The sequence below is a fragment of the Arachis hypogaea genome, chromosome 19 (genome assembly GCF_003086295.3).
Source record: "Arachis hypogaea cultivar Tifrunner chromosome 19, arahy.Tifrunner.gnm2.J5K5, whole genome shotgun sequence".
In the NCBI taxonomy this organism is placed as follows: Eukaryota; Viridiplantae; Streptophyta; class Magnoliopsida; order Fabales; family Fabaceae; genus Arachis; species Arachis hypogaea.
Window position 1 is genome coordinate 17,187,731 of NC_092054.1, and position 20,542 is coordinate 17,208,272.

At 32.4% G+C, this 20,542-nt stretch overlaps 1 protein-coding gene across 1 annotated transcript; it reads right to left on the reverse strand.

Annotated features, from left to right (window-relative positions):
* Window positions 1-5,505: 5,505 nt before the first annotated feature.
* LOC112776998 (AP2-like ethylene-responsive transcription factor ANT) lies at window positions 5,506-12,136 on the reverse strand. The gene is made up of 9 exons (XM_025821283.2): window positions 11,535-12,136; window positions 10,795-11,416; window positions 9,910-9,992; window positions 9,015-9,023; window positions 8,696-8,784; window positions 7,743-7,816; window positions 7,564-7,614; window positions 7,135-7,211; window positions 5,506-6,261 (listed from the first exon to the last, which is right to left on the reverse strand). Exons 1-9 carry the CDS (start codon window positions 11,707-11,709, stop codon window positions 5,699-5,701), a joined length of 1,743 nt encoding a protein of 580 aa, XP_025677068.1. The 5' UTR covers window positions 11,710-12,136; the 3' UTR covers window positions 5,506-5,698.
* Between the last annotated feature and the right edge of the window lie 8,406 nt (window positions 12,137-20,542).

The window sequence follows — 20,542 nt, forward strand, 5'->3', positions numbered from 1 at the left end:
TCAATATTGTAATATAATAGAATAATGCATTACGTCAAGTAACAATCTTTAATTATGCTTACTGAATTTGCTCTTATTTAAAAAAATCGTTAATAACGATTCTTAAATGTTGGAATATGCGACTAGAATTGAGAGAGATTGACAAAAAACGACTTTGATTTGTTGCATTATGCGTGGATCACGCTTCTCAATCAACGACCACGATCGGTCCAGCCCCCAATGACTGGGAGGTGTTTGGGAATCGCTAGTACCTCTAGTATTATACAAAAAAAATTTATTATAGACATTAATATAATTTAAAAAAATAATAATTCCTAAAGAAATTAAATAAGACCTAATTGAAAATAAAGTAAATTATTGATTAAAACCTATAAGAGGTCCTAATAGTTTGAATTTGAGTAAACTTAAAAAAGACATACAACTTTAGCTTGACAATATCCCTTATATTATATATTAAGTTGATACTTGATACATTTATTCTCTGTCATTTTTTTTTTTAGATGAAATATAAAACTCACTTGCTCCAAAATTTGTAAATAAAATAAGTGAAAACAATTTTATACTTTATTACGCATAAATAATACACCTTCGGACGTACATATGTGATCAAATTTGACCACTATAATAAAGTGGTGAACTAACATTATTATCCATTATTTCCTAAAAAAGTTTTACTAACTTTTACTAAGCACATAACAAGAAAAAATATTGCTAATGATAAAGAAGAATGACTATAAAGTCGGCTCTAACTAATTAATTAAAAATTAAATCTATTATAAAAAAATATTATATATTCAAATATTTTTTATTAATTAAATCTAATTAAATTGATCTAAGATAATAAAAATTAGTTATAATTAATATTATTTTAAATTTTATTATTTAATTTAATTAAATTTAGTTTATAAAATATCTTAGATATATAATATTACTCTAAAAAAACAATTTTTTATTATATTAATTTTTTGAATTTCAAAATCAAAAATAAAAAAGTGACTTAGTTCAATTATATTGTAAATAATCTCTTAGATTTTTTGTTTAAATAATTATTCTAAAAATAATAATAAAGGAATTCCAAGCCAGAAAATGAGTGGAATAAAGTGAAGAAGGGCACACAAATTAAGGCACCTCCCCATACCGGCAGACCCCATTCATTTTCGCTCGTATCCGTCACTCCAGTCAAAACTTGACTTTTTGTTGGTGCATTTTAGTGGGTATCCAATCTTTACATTTTATCATCAAATCAAACCTAATTTTTAATCAAATCATATTTATATGTCCGTTTATATTACATTTGCGGTAGTCAGTTTCAAGTCTAGATAAAGAAAAAAAAGTTGTGTTAGGTTTTTGAGAGTTAACATAAAAATTTAGTCGAATTTTCATGACATGGATCAAAGACGTTATTACATTAAAGCTAGGTTATTGTCCAAAAGCAACGTGTTGTATGACTTGTGTACAGTGTCAAATGAGCAAGAGCCGCTGCATCAGTATCCGGGTGTAGTGTTAAATGAGAAAGAATTCCCGTGTTTTCATAAACGGACGAGGATAAATAAGCTAGTTCACAAAGAAAAAGGTAAAGGTCGGAGCGACAAAAGGTTGGAATTTGGGATATGGAATACAGGCACCCTAATAGAAAAATCCATGGAGGTGATGGATACCATGACAAGGAGGAATATTAACATTATGTGCCTACAAGAAATAAAATGGGTTGGTGCGAAGGCTAGGGAGTTGGATACTTCCGGATTCAAACTTTGGTATACGTGAAATGTGAAGAATAGGAATATGGTAAGTATTATCGTGGATAAGCAGTGGATGACAAGAGGGTGAGAGATCAGATCATCTCTATCAAACTTGTGGTGGAAGGAGGTACTTTTCATGTGATTAGCGCCTATGCACCGCAAGTGGATTCGGAAGAGCAATACAAGATAAGATTTTGGGAGGATCTCGAGAGTTTGGTCCAAGACATACCTTCGGAAGATAAGATTTTCTTAGGAGGAGATTTAAATGGCCATGTTGGAAGAGAAGCGACTGAGTATGGAAGTATTCACGGAGGCCATAGTTTTGGGGTGGTCAATATCGAGGGTAAAATTATTTTGGATTTTTTCTCAACTTTTGATCTCCTCATCGCAAATACATGTTTAAAAAAAAGAGACAGACATCTTATAACTTATAAAAGTGACATGACAAACTCTCAAATCGACTTATTCTTGTTGAGGAGAGTCGACCGAAAATTTTGCATTAATTGTAAAATTATTTCGGGAGAGAGTTTAACAACACAACATAGGATGCTTGTCATGGATTTTCGAGTTGAACAAAAATTGAGAAAAAGACGTCATACAAAGAACCCAAGGACGATGTGGTGGCGGATGAAAGGCAAAGAACAAAGAAACTTCCTAAGACAGGTAGAAGAAGAAGCAAAGTGGGATGGGAGCAGAAGCGCGGAGAAGATGGGGAGAGAGATGGCAGAAGTTATTAGAAGAACAATAAAAGAAAGTTTTGGTGAATCTAGAAGGATATGACCAAGAGACAAGGAGTCTTGGTGGTGGAATGCGAGGGTACAAGAAAAGATAAAGGCAAAAAGGGTGCACTTTAAAGAGTGGTCTTTGTGCCGCAACACAGATAATTGGAAAAAATACAAGGCGGCTAAGAAGGAAACAAAAGTAGCTATCAGCGAAACAAGAACAAGAGCATATGAGGGTCTCTACCAGTTCTTAGGCACGAAAAAAGGAAAAAAGGTATATATAGAATCGTAAAGAGCCGTGAAATAAAAACGAAAGACTTAGATCAGGTTAAGTGCATAAAGGATAAAGAAGGGGAGGTATTGGCTCAAGAGGAGAAGATCAATGAAAGGTAGAAGAGTTACTTCTATGAGTTATTTAATGAAGGACAGAATACTCTTCCGAACCTTGGTCGGTTATGTACGAGGGAAGAAGATCAAAACTTCGACTATTATCGAAAGATTCGAGACTTCGAAATAAAAGAGACTCTAAAGCGGATGAAAAATGGCAGGACAGTAAGACCCGATAATATCCCGATTGAATAAAGGGGATATACAAAGTTGCGAGAACTATAGAGGGATCAAACTCATGAGCCATACCATGAAGTTATGGGAAAAGGGTGATAGAACGGAGGCTGCGACAAGAGACACAAGTAAGAGAAAACTAATTTGGTTTTATGCCAGGTAGATCTACCACTGAAGCGATATACCTGTTAAGAAGGATGATTGAGAGGTATCGTAGTAATAAAAAGGATCTACATATGGTTTTACATATCGTAGTAATAAAAAGGATCTACAAATTATCAAGGTTTACAGGAAAGCCTAGCAATCAACATTGGAAAGCTATAATAAGAGTTCTTGGTTATCTCAAGAAAACCATAAACTTGGGATTACATTATAGTGATTATCACACAGTTTTAGAAGGTTATTCCGACGCAAGTTGAATTACAAATCTTAGTGATAACAAATCCACTTCATGATGAATTTTCACCATAGGTGGTGGAGTAATAAGTGTGTCCTCAAAGAAACAAATATGTATTATACATTCTACTATGAAAGCTGAGTTTGTAGCTTTATCAGGCAAAGGTAAAGAAGCAGAATGGTTAAGAAATTTGTTATATGATATAAAGCTGTGGCCACAGTCCTGGATCCGAAAGAGAGTACTCGGGTTCTCCCAGACGACAACCATTTTAATCTTCTGTGATAGTGAATCAACCATGTATCGAACATATAATAAAGTTTATAATGAAAAGTCTAGACATATAAGTTTGAGACATGAGTTTGTGAGGCAACTAATAGATGATGGTGTAATTACCACCACCTATGTAAGATCTCAAAGAAATTTAGCAGACCCTTTGACTAAATGTTTGTCAAGGGATAAAATTAAAGAGACTACTGCTAAAATGAGATTAAAACCTATTATTACTAAATGATGGGAACTTAACTTTATTCTAGTAGACCACTAGTTTCAAGGTTTAATGCGGTCATGGCCAACAGGAAAAATACTAAAGGATATTTACAAATTTTATATTTATTAATATTAATTTTATTAATAATTAATATTAATATTTTAGTGAGCGGTTAAACAATTTGAACCGATTTTGAATTAGTTAAATATTAACCGGTCATATACGTATGTATGTGATGGTTAGTGTGTGAAATGATACATTGTATCTATTCACATAATAACAATTAAAGGGTTGTGACTATTCACACAACAACAGAAGGTCACAACCATTTAACATTGTACGCGACTTTTGGTATATATATATATCCCTTCTACTTAAAACAGATTGAACAAGAAATTATTTGTCAAACCTTATTTTCTCCTTTTTTTTTTAAGTTTAAGAGAATTGAGAATTTCTTATTATTGCTAATTAAGTTTCATTATATCTTGGAAAAGTATTATCATCAATTCTATAACAACTAAGTGTGTGAACAAATATCTCTCTAAAGAAAGCGATCTAATCGTGTCTTAAAGCCATAACACTATAGATTTTGTCATCTTACCATCTTTATATACCCAACAAATACCTCGTCTTCTTTGTCTCTTCTGTTTGTCTTGGTACCAAAAGACACGGTTCCTGTTTTCTTTTCTGTGTCCTTCCATTGATTTATTGTCATCATCCTTAATGTGCATGACAAACTCAAGCAGTTTTCGATGAAGATACACATGATAATTTTTTTATTATTATATTACTAAAAACAAATTTTATTATTCATTTATTACAAGTTTAGTTATTTTACTATCACAGAATTAATTATTCTCATAAATGATTATTTAATTGAAAACTATGAGATACTTATTCATAAATACATAACGACTAATTTAAGAATTTACTTTTTCTTTTAGATATATAACATGACTAGGAATTAAAAAAATGTTATTTGTATATCAAATTTAACCACTAAAATCAGTCACTAATGTATTTGTATATAAATATATATGTAGTTTAATTTATTTTTAATGTGTATTTGTATTCTAACGTGTATTTTATACTAATAATTAACTTTAGTAATTGATTTTAATGTACACATAACATAGGCACTAAGAATCATGGCCCTTTACATATGAGTATTATGAAATTCAACTATTTCATCTGAGAGAGGAAAAAAGAGAGTAAAGTTTCATAGCAGAGGGTTTCTATGAGAACCTTCTCGTTGAAATGAAAAAGGTGAATCCTACAAATGAAGAACTTCACTTGTGCTTATATATAACATAATTACATGAGTGAATCTCAACCACACAATTACAATTAAATATCTCACTGTAATAAGACTCTTAACCAACTAGATAACTAACTTCAACTAATTCTGCTGACTGGGACTAACTAATTTAACCAACACTGACTTAACTTGTGACACAAGGCATATTTGAGATTTTATCACATTACAAAACCTATGATTGATTTAAGCTGATTTTCCTCTTTGCCCATACAAGATAATCTTTGTCATGTTAGCATGCATACAAATAGTCAAATACAATACTCAATAGCAACTAATCAACATTGTAATTCTGACACCCCCTTCCTTGAGAATAGAACAAAGTTAAGTTACCATTACAAAAACTACAATAATAATAATAATAATAATAATAATAATAATAATAATAATTCAATAATTCTTCCTTCTAATCATAGTTTTGTTTTCTTTTTCTTTTTTCTATGCTAAAATTCTTTTCCACACTCCCAAACTTTCCCCTCATTCATTCCACAAAGCAAACATAGGAACTTGATTAACCAAACCCAAATTCCCAATCCTGTGTTCATTTTCATTGTTTCCATCATCATATTTTGGTGGTCCATGCAGAGTGAAATATCCATGTCCATAATCTGTTCCACTGACCCCAAATTCATTGGGGCTTTGCGGCGGGTTCGCCTCGTTCTTGTTGCTTGGCGAAACCTGCTGCGACAATGGACCAGCGACATTGCTGTTGCTGGTTCCGCTCTCATTCTGCGGTTGCTCGTCACTGTTGCCATTCCACACCATGTTGGACAACTCATCAGAGTGTTGTTCACCATCAGTTATTGCCAGTGGAGTTGGTTGAGAAGGTGTGGCGGCCGAACCGGATGAGTTGAAGTCCTCGGCGGTGGCTAGAGCTGAGTCTTTAGGAGACCGTTTCGCAAGGTCTCCGGCAATTAGGGTTGAACTTGAGCAAATCCTCTTCACGTCATACCTGCTTATGTCGAAATTGGTCACGGCACTTGTTCCCCTGAACTTGATTGCTGCAATGTCATAAGCTTCCGCAGCTTCTTCTTGTGTACCTATAGAATTATTAAAGCTAATTAGAATTACCAATGCAACATAAATTATAAAAAAATAAATAAAAAGGAAAAAATTCCATTTAATTTGCCTTTTCTACCCAGAGATATAAGCTTAATTTATGATTCTATGGTATAGGAGATTAACATTATTAGATATATTCACACGATTATTAAACATGTGATGATACTATAGAACGCATATACATTATGGATCATACTATGGTAAAGAATGTTTTTCAATAAAGAATGAAAATTAGAAATAGAATTAAAATATAAAAAAAAAAAGATTTCATCATGTATGTGCAATACACATTCTCCCAAAAAATTTAGTTAAAACTTGAAATCTTCATTCCTCACTGAAGAAATTTCAATTCATTATATCTCACTACCATACATTAGCATAAAATTGGTGCATCCTGCACCAACAATTTAGTAGTACGGATTCTCTACCAAAAATAGTGGTTAGCATTTCAGTATAACTTTATATTCAAAATTTCTATTAGATCCACACCATTATTATAATTATTTTATCTGTGTATTATGCACCTTTGCATTTAATTACTCTAACGGGAGAAATTACTGCCTATTGGAATTAAAAAGTAAAAGGTTGAAAAGATAAAATATGTTCACATTATTATTAGAAATATAAATTTTTTACAAGGCATATACATTGTATATATCAATATCATAGTGATCAAAATTAACTTCTTACATCCTGTACTATATATGATAATCTATGAGTGTGGACTTTATTAAAATTTCAAACACAATGCATTTAAGTCATTTCAAGAAATTAATTACTAAATATAAAGTGGGAAAATAAGGGAGCTTAGAATAGAGAGGCAATAGAGGGAGGTTGGTGGCAGAACTTACTAAATGTACCAAGATACAAGTCCTTGTTGCCTGCAACCCTTCCTATACGAGCTTGCCACCTTCCATGTTGATGGTGCCTATAACAATAAAATAATAATAATAAAAAAGTGCAATGCTACGGCGAACAATAATTTACACCAATATTTATAAGAATTTTACACACAAAAAAGCATATAATTTATACATATGAATTAGTAAAATTTATTTGTTAAAAATAATTTAATATTTGTGCTGATCAAATGATGACAAAAATTACCAAAAATGACTGATCTCAGAGTTTTTCAATAATAAATAATACAAGGAGAAAAAAAAGGGGGGATGTTTGCAATAATTGCTGGTGTTAATGAAAAAGCTGAAATTGCAGTAAATAATTTAATTGTGAACTTTATTATTAATGATATTATAAAAGCACATCACTTTTGGCCATACCTTGTCACGCCTCTATACACAGATGCCCCTCTTGAAAATCCACTGCTCTTCCTGCACATAATAATAATAATAATAATAATAATAATGAATTTTGATTAACGGGGAATTAATAATTAAGAAAAAAAGAAAAATTAAATAGTTACTAAATAAAAATCACATGGATAGAAATTTAATGGTACCTTCTCAAATTGGCGACAAATTCTTGTCTGTTCATGTGCTTCATCTCTTCAAGTTCCTTCTCATAAGTGCTTAACTGAGCATTTAAGAAGCAATAGACATATGTAGAGTCACTACTACAGTCTACATGTACCAAACACATATATTGTGGTTTCAAGCTACATAAATTAAATACTCCACTTATATATCACAGGTACCATATATAATGATTCATATAGCTTCTACATTAGTTAAATACACACCAAAACTTTTAGTTTTTTTTATAGAATTTAATTTTGATACATTGAGAATGTAAAAATTTTTATATGATTTTTTTCCCCAAAGTTAAGAGTGAAATTCGAACCCGAAACCTTTAGGTGGAGAGGGTTTATATCATTTGAACTATAGTTCATTGACTGAAAATTTTATATGATTATTTAATCAGATTTATACGATTAGATGACTTTTTAAATAATTGATTTTAAAAATAAGTTAATTTTACTGATATGACTACAAACAATTAGTTGTCTGTATAACATTTTTTAAACTAACAATGCATGAAAATTAAAGGAAATTATCTATCACTTTGGCTATATTGAGAGCTCTAAAATCAAGAATAATCTAAATGGAAAGTTTTTAGAAGTAACATCTTATATGAAAAATGGAAAATAAAAATTACATTGAATTTCTACTAACATGATAATTAATTTAACGGTATAACAGACAATTCACAATAAATTTTACATAAAAAGATGGAGGTGACAAATGTTGTGAGACAAAATGAAAATGAAATTCCATAATATTTTAATCAGTTTTCTAAATAACAGCTTTAATTTAATTAATTGTTATGATCAAATAATTAGCATAAGAATAATTACAAATATTTAGTCATTTAGAAATAAACCGCAGAAAAATTAAAATGGAAGACTTTAATTTTTCCAAAGGAGAAAAGAAACTGTAGAAGCAGAAACCTTACAGGGAAATTTATGTGAGTTGTTGGACCCCAATACTTGAGTGCAGCTAAGTCATAAGCTCTTGCTGCTTTTTCTTCCTTGTCATAACCACCTAATAATAAATTAATAATAGTTGCCAATAGGAATCAATTATATATGTGCAGAAATTAAAACAAGCACAGCTACCAATGCACAACAACAATAAAAATAATTAATACTAATATATTCAGTAGCGTATCTAACCACTTAACGTGCTACGCTGAACAGTAAGATTCACAAACATGGTAAAGAAGCAAACAGCTATATTGCAATATGCATGTGAGAATGTAACTACTCACTTACCAAGGTAAACTGTGAACATTTGAACAACAACCCATCCATGATTTCAAATGAGAGAAGAATCCAACCAGTGCATCAAATTAAAAGCAGACCGTTAGTATATTCTCTTTCAAAATAAGACAAATAATATATATATATATATATATATTGTGTAATTCTTGAACTTTAATTAATTGCTTTTTTTTTACTCATTATATTTTTTAACCTCACACCTAAAAGACAAATTTTAAGACTAACGTTTGTTTTGAGATACTAGGACGGAAACTAGGAGATTGGGACTCAGGATCATTAGCCCATAGACTGGTACTAAAATTTCAGTCTTTGTTCCCAAAATTTTAGTAATTCAGTACCTCCAAAATTAAAAGTGGGGATACACGAAACTGAAATTTTTTAGAACCGAAACTGAAACTTTAATAACATTTTATACTTAAAATACTCTCATTTCAATTAATTAATTTCAACTTTATCCTTTATACAAATTAAATTAGAGTTTCATTCTTATTTCAGTTTCAGTCTCTGTCTCTCAATCTCTGTCTCTTTTCCAAACGCTACCTTAAGTCCATGCACAAGATAGAATTTAATTTTGACATTTATTTGTTTAAATAAGTGAACTAGCTACTAAATTAAGTAATTAACTCAAGTTGTTTATTAATTGCAAAATGTTAAAAAGGACTTGTCTTATTTTGCTTATTGAAAGGAAAAAAAAAGTTCCCACAAGTTGCTTCATTTAAGGTGCAGCAACTATTTGTTTTGTAAATAAGAAAGAATTGCTACTTTCATATAAGAAAATAATGTGCATTAATTTTACTTTGTCAACCAAAGGGACCTTGCCACTGGACCTTGGTCAATGACCGACCGTAAATAAATAATTAAATAAATAAGTAAACGTTTTTCTCACCTTGCCTTCCTTTTCTTGTTTGTCCTTCCTTTCTGCAACTATTATCCCACAAATGGGCCTCATATCTACCCGTCCATCTATGCCTAATAACAAAATGCATCCAAAGGTAAGAACAATTCAGCAAGATGTGTATTGATGAATCCTATATTATATATTTTTTTATAATTTTGTTACCTACTGCTTTAATAACTACAGCATTTGTAAAAAGATTTAAAAAAAATAAAAGAAGTTTTCTTAAAGAACAATTTTAAACACTTTAATACATTCAAAACTTAAAAACTTAGTATTTGTATCATCTTCCAAGCAGGTTACATGTAATTGGAACATATGTAAATGTGCTTTACCAAGAACAACACAACAACAGATTTTTTTTTTCTTCTTACGGAAAAATAAAATTTTTAAATATACCTTTTTAGTTTTTACAAACCTTTTATATTAAATGTGGTATAATTAAGTAGGATCAAATATTTCTCATTAACCTTATGAGATTTTAGGAAAAATAAAACCACATTATTAAGTAAAAAAACATTATTATTATTATTATTGAAAATACACACTCTTATTTTTGATAATATGATTTTTCTTATCTCACGTGAAGTTGATACCCGAGAGTTGCTAAATGATTTGACTGATTTGATTAAATTTTCATTTAACGACTCTCAGTTATCTTGACTTCAGAAGTTGATACCTGAGAGTCGTTCTCAAGTTCTCAAGTATCAACTTCTGAAGTCGACATCACCTGAGTTTTTACCATAAAATTATGCATGTAAAAAAATGTATGAAATGACATTATAAAAAAATAAGAATTAACTGAGTTGGCTTATGCTATAATTGGTGAATATAGTTTCTCTCATTATTAATATTAATATTATTACTAGACATTACCTTGTAACACCACGGTATTGAGAAGTTCTCTGGCCAAAAGTGTCAATAGACTTTCGAGGCACCGGTTCTCTCCCTTGAGATTTAGCAATGGATCTTTTACGAGTGTCATCATCAACCTGATTATGTTGATTATGAAGCACTACTTGGTGGTTCATTCCACTCACCACCACCACCCCACCATTTTGTTGTTGTTGTTGAACACTGCTCGGACTCATAGTCAGTGACAGAGATTGGAAATTGCACTCACCATTATTATTATTATTATTACTACTATTTTGATTTGCCTCCGCTGAAGATGAAGATGAGCAACAAGTTTGTGCCAACCATGATGACTTGTAAACCCCGTTGCCGGCTATGAGAGCATGATGATGATGATGATGATGGTTGTGGTTGCTTCTGCTATCATTGTAGGGATTGAATGATTGGAACAGTGACGATGATGTTTCAACATTCATATTGATCTTTGAGAAGTTGTTTTGTTGGTTTTGGTTTCGGTTTTGCTGACAAAATGCTTTGGTTTCCGCAAGTGGTGATGGATTTGAGTAGCATCCTAAGAAGTCTTCAAGCTTCGGACCTTCTTCATTTGAATTTCCACTTCCCATTGCATTCTCATATCTCCATTCTAAAACATAAATAAAACAACCCATTAACAAGGAAACTTTGAGAAGAAGAATTTATCAACATGCAAAAACGTTGTTGAAGAAGAAGCAGCAAGTAGCATGCAATGAATGAATTAATACCATGAGGTGCAGCAGAGCGAGAAAAGGAGTCAGCAACACAGAGAGAGCCATCAGAGCGCAAAGGCATCACAGGAGGAGGATAAGATCCTCCATTTCCACGCTCTTCATTTTGTCTCTCAAATTCTTCATCAATCCTCAGGTGTGGAGTCAGAGAAAACCCCAACCAATTGCTCATGTTTTTCACTAACAAACACAAATAAAAACTCTTCCTTTTCTCAAGAAAATTATATAAACTCCTAAACCCACCAAAACAGAGAATACAGAATAATGTTGGACTTTGAGCAAGCTCAAACTTCCAAGCTGGTGGTGATGGATGCTATTGGGATGGGGTTCAAATCTTCAAGTACTAGTATACCCCCTTTTTTTCTTTTTCTTTTGATAAGATCGTATGAACTTTAATTTTGATATATATCTTGTGGGTTGAGTGGGTCTCCTTAAGCTATAGCTACAAGTCTAGAAGTACTACAAGTCTACAAGTGTGAATTTTTATTTTTCTTTTTCTTTTGGTTGTTTGGGATTGGGTTGGGTTGGTTTTAGATGATGTTGGTGGGTGCAAGTGCAAGTGCAAGTGAATAAAGAGGTGAGAGTTTTAGACAAAGCTTTTCTCGTCTTATATTCTAAGCCGTGTCTGTGTTTTCTAATGAAAGTATTGGGTTTTGTGCCAGCTCTTTCATTTCTTTCTCAGATTTGTGCAGAGGTGGCCATGGCATGTAGCAGTGTCTTGCAAACAAATTAAATAATTCATAAATAATATAAATAAGTATTTTATTAACAATTATTCTATTTACCAAAAATAAAAGTTATCAATTTCTATCTGTTTCTAAGTAAGTGTCTATTTTTAAATTATCAATTGAATGAAAAACGATCGAAATACGTTGAAATTTTCTTAATTAAAAGCAAATTTATAAAATTACTATTTAGACTAAGAAAATAAAAGTTCTCTCTTAAATTATTTGATCCATTTATTTTTTTAGTACTAAGTGAATATTTCTTGTGGAAAAATAAAATTTTATAAATGTATAATTTTTTTATAAAAAATATATTTCTAGGTGTTTTAATAATTTTATTAAGATAATTAATGTATAAATATAATTCTAGTAAAATAATTCAAAACTTTTCTACCAATAATAAACTTAAATATAAATTGTACTTCTTGTTAGAACAATTTTAAAACACGTGTTACTATTATTATTTTTTATTTTTAAAAAATGTATTTGTTACTAATATATGAAATACTAACTATTTAATTTTGTTTTTATAATAATCATTTTCCACTAAACATTTTGATAAGGATTTTAGACTCTTTCTAGAAGATCCTAATAATAGTAAATTACAACTTTAATATAAGATGTTGCCATGTTGCGAACATCTTATATTTTTAAAATTTTGGTAACTTTAAGTACTATTCAACATAGCTATTAAAATCTAACCGATAATGGAACTAGTTAAACTACTAAATTAAAAAATTACTGATTCAATTAATATATAAGTCATATATATTTGAACTAACTGACTTGTCTGATAATTAAATAACTAGATGAAATGTCACTGTTATTTTTACAATAAATATCTTTTTTAATTTTATTTTTATACTAAAATAGCTATTATTTTATTTTTTAATAATTTATTAATTAATTTATATTTATTATATTATTATATAATATAAATATTCATTGAAAAGATATATTATAATTAATAAAAAAATTATTTTATAAATATTTAATAAAATTTATATTTATATTAATATTTGTACACAATTAAAATATAATTACTTTTAAAAAGACTTAATTATTTTATCTATCTTTATAATTTTACTAAATTTTTAACTAAGTCACTATATAATTTTTTTTAATTAGGTTTTTATACTATATAAGATTTTGTAGTTAAATTCCTATCGTGACAAAGAATTAGAATTAATGGAATATTTCGTTAATTCCAATGTTTATGTCACTGTAAAGACTTAATTACAAAATCTTATATGGTATATAGAAACTTAATTGAAAAAAAAGAACCTAATTAAAAATTTGGTAAAACTATAGGGATCGAGATAATAATTAAACTTTTTAAGAATGAGTGATAAAATTAAATTAAATTGATATAATTTATTGTTAGAAAATTATTAACTTTCTAATCTATTTATGAGCAATACATATATTAATTATAATCGCAAATTAAGTTATTTCACATTAAAAGACTTTATAAAGGTGATCTCATTTATTGTCGTAAATGCTGAATTAGATAAGTTATTATTACTTTTGATTTGGAATTAAATGAGAATAAACTAGATATCCTATGTTATTTGAATTTTAGAGTTTAATGAGTGCCACGCTCAAATATAAATATTGACTTTAGAATTTCAGTTCCCAATATATCAAAGCCGCATTCGTAACTCTTTTTTCATTAGAGGAGTTGTAATTCACCTAGAGATGGCAACACTACCAGAATTCGATGGTAGCCACTTTACCCTACCCACTTGGTGCAGGGTCTTAGGCAGACGAGACGGGAGTCGGATTTAGGTGATACCCTCCCCTACCTGCCCTATATATATATATATATATATATATATATATATATATATATATATATATATATATGGGAGGGTGATCCTCCCGGTGAACTAACCGTACCCCAAACCAATACAGGTGAACAAGTAGAGTATATATCTTATTAGCGCTCGTGTCCCATCATCCCATGGCTCACTTCACTTGAGGCTGACTACGGCCTCAGATGATTAGGCGGGGGCAGGATTCAAACCTGCAGTTTTCAGGTCATGAGCCTAATGAGTTGACCGCAGATGTCCTATTTCGTATTCATTCGACCGAGAAGTCATACGAAGAAAGGTTCTTTCAAGAAGATTCAATTGGACGACAAATTCTTACGTTGTCCACCGAGGAGAACGGAACTACCTTTAGAGTAGACCTAACTGCTGTGGTTACGCCTCCAACAGATGAAATCGCACCGTCGTTGAATAGCCTTTTGATTGCGTGGGATTTGTAATAAAAAAGTCCCCGGAAATCTCCGACATTAATTAGATTGGGAAGGTTTTGGAGTGTCGAGCAGAAACCGTAGCCCAATAGTGGATGGACGACAACCAACCAGAACGGATGGCTTAGTTGGAGGAGACGGAAGGAGAGGCGGCATACCGAGGAAAGAGAATCCCTGGAGTCGTTTATCTACGTTTGAGCAAGTTGGTTGGAAAAAAGATGACTTTCGATCTAATCTCACTTTTCTTTGTAGCTAGGCAGCAACTCTCTAGCTTCCAGCTCTTCTTCCTTCTCTGTCTCTTCCGGTTAACGTAAGGAACCTTAAATCCTCCTCCTCTATGGAAGACACCCTACTCACCTCTGAAAGACTCCAATCTTACTGGGGATTCATCACTAGCTAGGGCTTTTGAATCAAAGCATGGATTCCGGATTCACAAGAATTTGTAGGGCAGCACGGGGAGTTCCTCGTAAGCGCTGCGATAAAAAGACAAGCAACTATGCAAATGAACTCAAGGGGGTCGATGCCTAAAAACACGGGGTTGATCCAAATGTCTTATTTTATAAGCTAAGGTTTTCTCTTCCATAAATAAGGTTTATTTTATGCCCTAAAACAGGCTATTTCATCGTCGTGAGAAAAAAATTGGCAATAAAGTTATTATGCCCCGTAAGCACAAGGAGACTGAGAGTGATCCCAATGGCTCTGATTCAGTAGACTGGAAAGCACCGAACGATCCAATTCGTCTTTCCCTGGCCTCCCCAACACGTCTAAGCACAGTTCACTCGCGTTGATCAATCAAGAGCTATACTGCCCCTCCATCAGGTCTTAGAAAGGTTGTCTGGTGGTTCTGCAATGGTTGAGCGAACAGAAGCCCATAGAGAGCGATTCCAGGAAAAGGCAAAGCTGCTAACCTTAGGATTATAAATTGGATCTGATTTGTAATTGTAAAAAAAAAAGAAAAAGAAAAGCATCTTGCTTGATCATTGAATTGAGCGTGGCGCGTGGTAAGACTGGTAAAACAGTAGTAAAATACCCGGAGGGAGTAATAAAATCATTTAAAAAGTCTACGAAATGATTACTACCCTTCGTAAGGTCAGGAAGTTCCCTCTATCTAGTACATCTAATTCCTCTTCCCTATCTGTCACTTTAGGTACGATGTTCAAGTTTCTCCTGGCTTTGGAAATAGATTAACCAGGTGTTGGATGATAGTATCTACCCGTTCCGGAAGAAGGCAAGGCCAGAAGAGAAAGTATATGACTATAATGTGGGTCAAGTCAACTATCTTCTGTCTTCTTTTCTTAAAAATATCCCCAATAGTCAATATCTCAAGCAGGAGAGATATAAGGAGTCGCTGCATCTGAGGAAGTCAAACTCGCAGTGAGCAAGACATGAAGTGGTTACTGATGCTATCTGAACTTGAGATAACAAATCTCACATTTCTACAGGCAGTAAGGAAAAAAAGCCGAGCCTGTAGCCTTAAATGAAACCATGTGTGCATCTGGACCTACTATTGGTTCAAGAATTTCATCTTCACGGAGAATTCAATTTCACCAGGTCCATGTTGGAGACAGCGGGTCAACATGGACATCATAAATCAGTCCCCCAGCGTCGGTAGAATGCACTAGGAGAAGAAGTTTTTCGACGTTTCAAGTGATACGTGAATTGCTCAGTAGTGCTTCGCTGCTTGATGTTTAAAAAGAGTTAATAATGAAAATAATAATATTCATTACTTCACTGCCACGATTGTTAAAGAATATTCCCTCGAACTTTCTTTCCCCCACTTGCTTACACATTACCTCTAGATCAGACACGGGGGTAGTGATCGAGGTGAAAGTAGAACGTGATACCTCTAGCAGTATTAATCACTCGTTCATCTTTCTCAGGCTCCTTAGTGCCCAACTTATCAAAATATAGCCATTTTGCTCATACCTGGTTCAGTCTATATGGAGGCAATTTCTTTTGTCTGAATCAATCATGTCTCAACTGGATCAATGGAAATGTGCTACCACATAATAAGTATCATATAGAGCAATGTCTAGAAAGCGGACTACTATTAGTAGTATATGCCTTCCCAGCTCGGTGCGGGCCGTGAGAGTGGTACCAAATCGAGGCAAACTCACAAAAAAAACCTTGCCTTCGATCTCAGAAAATAGGGGGTATCTGAACCCACTTGGCATTCTTGTTCAGATGCTTGAATCGAACTCATCTGTTTATTCATTCAATTTTCAGTCACGGTGTTCTGGTCTCTAAAAAAAGAGCTCATATCGAGACGAGAGTTCAACATGCATCGAGCCAAGCCCTTTTTCTTGTTGGAGGGGCGCATCAATTCCTTGCCTTTGCTCTCATTGCTGCTTGAAGTCCAGTCCTTTTTTTTAAGAAAACCAGGCATGATTCCAAGTCTTAATGCGAAGACTCCTCGGTGGGTTGGCCCAACAGCCCGAGCTGGACGCCGCTTCACATCCATCCCAAATACTGAAGACCCTCTATCTATCATTTTTGTTAGGGTTTCCTAACGTTCAACCAAGAACCACCTTTGAGGGATTGTATTCGTGGATTTTTTCAAAATTGTCCCAAGCGTCTTGCATGCCGACTTTGGGTCAAACCACTTCTTTGGCAGAGCACTCCAATCAGTAGAGATCGACCTTCTCTCGTCCCTTGATCCTATGTCCAGTGAGAGATCGAAAATTTCACTATCCCTAAAAAAAGGTTTTTCTGCAATAGCTAATTCAGCTAAATCAATGGTACGTGGGAGTGTTCCTAAAAGAAAGAAAAGACTGACCTTGCAGCTTTAATCTCAGATGCTTATCAGGGCATCCTTTCCTTGTTTGTTGGGTTGGTTCGCACTTTTTTCCTCGTTATAACATAACAGAAGCAGCTTCGTAGCCATGAGGAGAATACGGTCGATTCAAAAAGGTTCCTCATCAATCAACAGTTAGAAGTCGTGTTTGGTGGGAATTTTCATTTTTTTCCGTGGTGAGGTTGACGTTCTTCTAGAGAAAACCTTTTCAGCTTAGCTTAGGATCTTCACCTTCCAGAGTTCTTCCATCTCTTTTTGATTCCTAGACAAGACTCAACTTGCAGCAAGTCTAGACTTCCCTGGCTTAGCAGGAGGAATTGGATATTGAACCCTTTAGTCTGGGACTTAAGGAAGTTACGGAGGAAAGGACTGTAAGTAGGATGAGGTGGCTGAAAATAACAGTATTACATCAGGCTCCTTATTAAGCATGGTCGGTCAATCAGGTAATACCTTAAAGGCTGTCTTCTTGAGTGAAAGCATCTGACTCGGCATCCGCTGGTGATCCAACCCCTTCTGTGCCGGCTGAGACGTACCATGACTTAGAGTTCATAGTGCTGGTAAAAAGAAAATGATTTGATTATTAAAAATTATTTGATATTTGAAAATGATCTGATTATTGAAAAGGATTTGATATTCGAAATGATTGAGAGATTGTTTGGTTGGGACCCTGGAAGGGGGCATAGTCTGAATTTTAGAAGAAATATTGCTGAAATTTTATAATCTTTGAGACTTTATTTGAAATGCTATTTTAAAAGATTTGATTTTGGAAAATTAAATTATTTGAGATTTATTTAGTTAAGAAAATATTTATTCTATTTGAATTCAATTTATCAAGAAAAGTATAATGTTTTAAATCCAATCTTTTGAGAAGAGATATCGTTTAAATTATGATATGAGTTTGGTTTGATAAGAAAGAAAAGAAGGAGAACAAAAAGTAAAGGAATATATTTATTAAAAGAACATCTGCCACAGAAGAGCAGAGAGCAAAGATAAAGAAAAACTTTAAAAGACTGTTTGCAACAGGAAAGCAGATGTGACATTGTTTGGGCCTTAGTACCAAATGTATAGTGGGAATGCCCACACACTGAGAACTGTTTTCTAGATGTAAGCACATTGAAAAACATTGAAAGTCACACTGTATGCGGCCTAGCCGTAAGACTTATGAGCACACTGTATGCATCTGGAAAGCCATATCTGGGACTCGTGTCCGGGTAATATCGGGAGCGGATAGGCAACCGACACATGAGCTCATGGCCTGCGTTAGGGATAGACATGCATCATGATGTTTGCACATTTGTATTTGGTTGTGCTTGCTTGTTGTATTTTTCTGTGATTGTGTATGTGTTGTATTTGTTTTTCTTTGTGTGCTATAGTTATTATGTTTGTTGTGGGTTTCGGTTGTTACTGCTGACTGGAATTTTCTTAAATGACTTAACTTACTAAGAACTAACAAAAGTCTTTAAAGTGAGTTTTAAAGAGTTCTAAAGGTAATTATTTAAAGTTAAAAAGTGATTATTTGCAACTTATTTCCTTACTCTCACGACATTCTCTGTTCCTATTAATAACGTATGGTTTGTTCTCACCCCAAAATCTTCCACCATTTCAGTGGCACAAGTTCAAAGACTCAGTATGAAGCTATGGATGATTAGTAGGTTTACCTATGATTCCTGTCGCTTTTATAGAGTTCTCTCGCCCGTTACTTTAGTTTCTAGTTTATCCTGAGGGATAGGTATTGTATTCAATCTTTATATTGAATTTATTTGTATATCATTTATTATTAATAGTATTTATATGATTATTATTATTTGAAGATCTTTGATATGTGGTTTTAATTAATAGAAACAAAATTTTGTGGAATTTTCTTAAAAACTGAAATGCGATACCGACGTAAATGCTCAATATTAAATAGATAATAAAGGAAAATGGGTTAGTAACGCCTTACTTTTGGTACGATCATGACGTGCTAAAAGTTAGGGTGTTACAGCCATTGTCCAAAATGTTATCACTAGCGGGGATCTGAAAGTATTGTTGACTGCACAACATGTGTATAAAATAATCAACAATAAATTTGCTGGAATAATGAAGCAGTCGTTATTATCATAAAATGATTCAAAATAGTTATCTACATAAGTTAATTAATAATATATTATTACTGATACAGTGGTTCATACACACTAAATTTCGAATTACAGCAACCTATTGCTATAACATGTGCAGTTGATTCGAAAAGACCTTTTTTTCCAACTATTACCCAGTGTAATAGGATCAGAACAGAGTCAATATAGATACTGTTCAAGAAATACATGAAGAGCATAATCAAAGTCATTATTTGAATACATTATATGATTAAGTGACATTTTTTTTCTCAGGTGATAGTTGTAAAATTTATAACAAGATTTATCTTGGACGAAAGTCATTCAATCGGCTATAGTGGGAGAAGACAAGCGGCCTTTACTCATAATATGGAAGTGGAAAATTATAAAACACTCACAATCACAGGCCAGTTCAATGGTTGTGTTGATAATTGCTGGATTTTCTTGCAAATCTTCGTAGCTATGGATTAGAAATGTGAAATTTTGATGGATCACTGTTTATGTTATTTTTTGAACTTAAATGTCATAAAAGCAGCACATTGGTAAGTGGTGAAGAAGTCATTATGATCATGGACACCCGTTATAAAGAACATTGGGTATTGTGTTTCATTTGATGTACTTAGTAATTTGTCAATGTCCATATTTCAATTTATGTACTATTTAAATTTTATATTTTATTTTTACGTACTAGTAATTTGTCAATATCCATATTTTAATTCATGTAATATTTAAATTTTATATTTTATTTTCACATACTATTTTTATCTATATTTTAATGTGTATCATTGAAAGAACAATTTTTACCGTTAATTGTCCGTTTTAGTACAATTTGTTTTAGGTGGTAAATTTGAATCTTTTTATAAGTAATGGCGACTGTTATGGGTATAGGTAATGGTTGCTGTTATGGGCCTAAAATACCATTAAACCGACATGAGCCCAAAAAATAAATCATTAATATGGGCTACTAATAGAATAGACTATAAAATTTTACAATGAATTTTTTATATGTTTATACACCAGAGATTTTTTGTGCTAAAAAGTTACAAGTATTAGTAACATTGAACATGTAATACGAGATTTTTATAATAGATTTACAAATAGCTCGCGCGTAGCGCGAGTCTTACACTAGTTTTATA

Bases quoted from the DNA above. Each gene is read 5' to 3' on its own strand.
- LOC112776998 (XM_025821283.2), bottom strand. From the start codon at position 11,709: ATGAGCAATTGGTTGGGGTTTTCTCTGACTCCACACCTGAGGATTGAT. The intron at 9,993-10,794 runs GTAATGTCTAGT...TTTTGTTATTAG, and splicing joins CAATACCGTGGTGTTACAAG to GCATAGATGGACGGGTAGAT. The intron at 7,817-8,695 runs GTAAGGTTTCTG...TTAAATGCTCAG, and splicing joins CAACTCACATAAATTTCCCT to TTAAGCACTTATGAGAAGGA.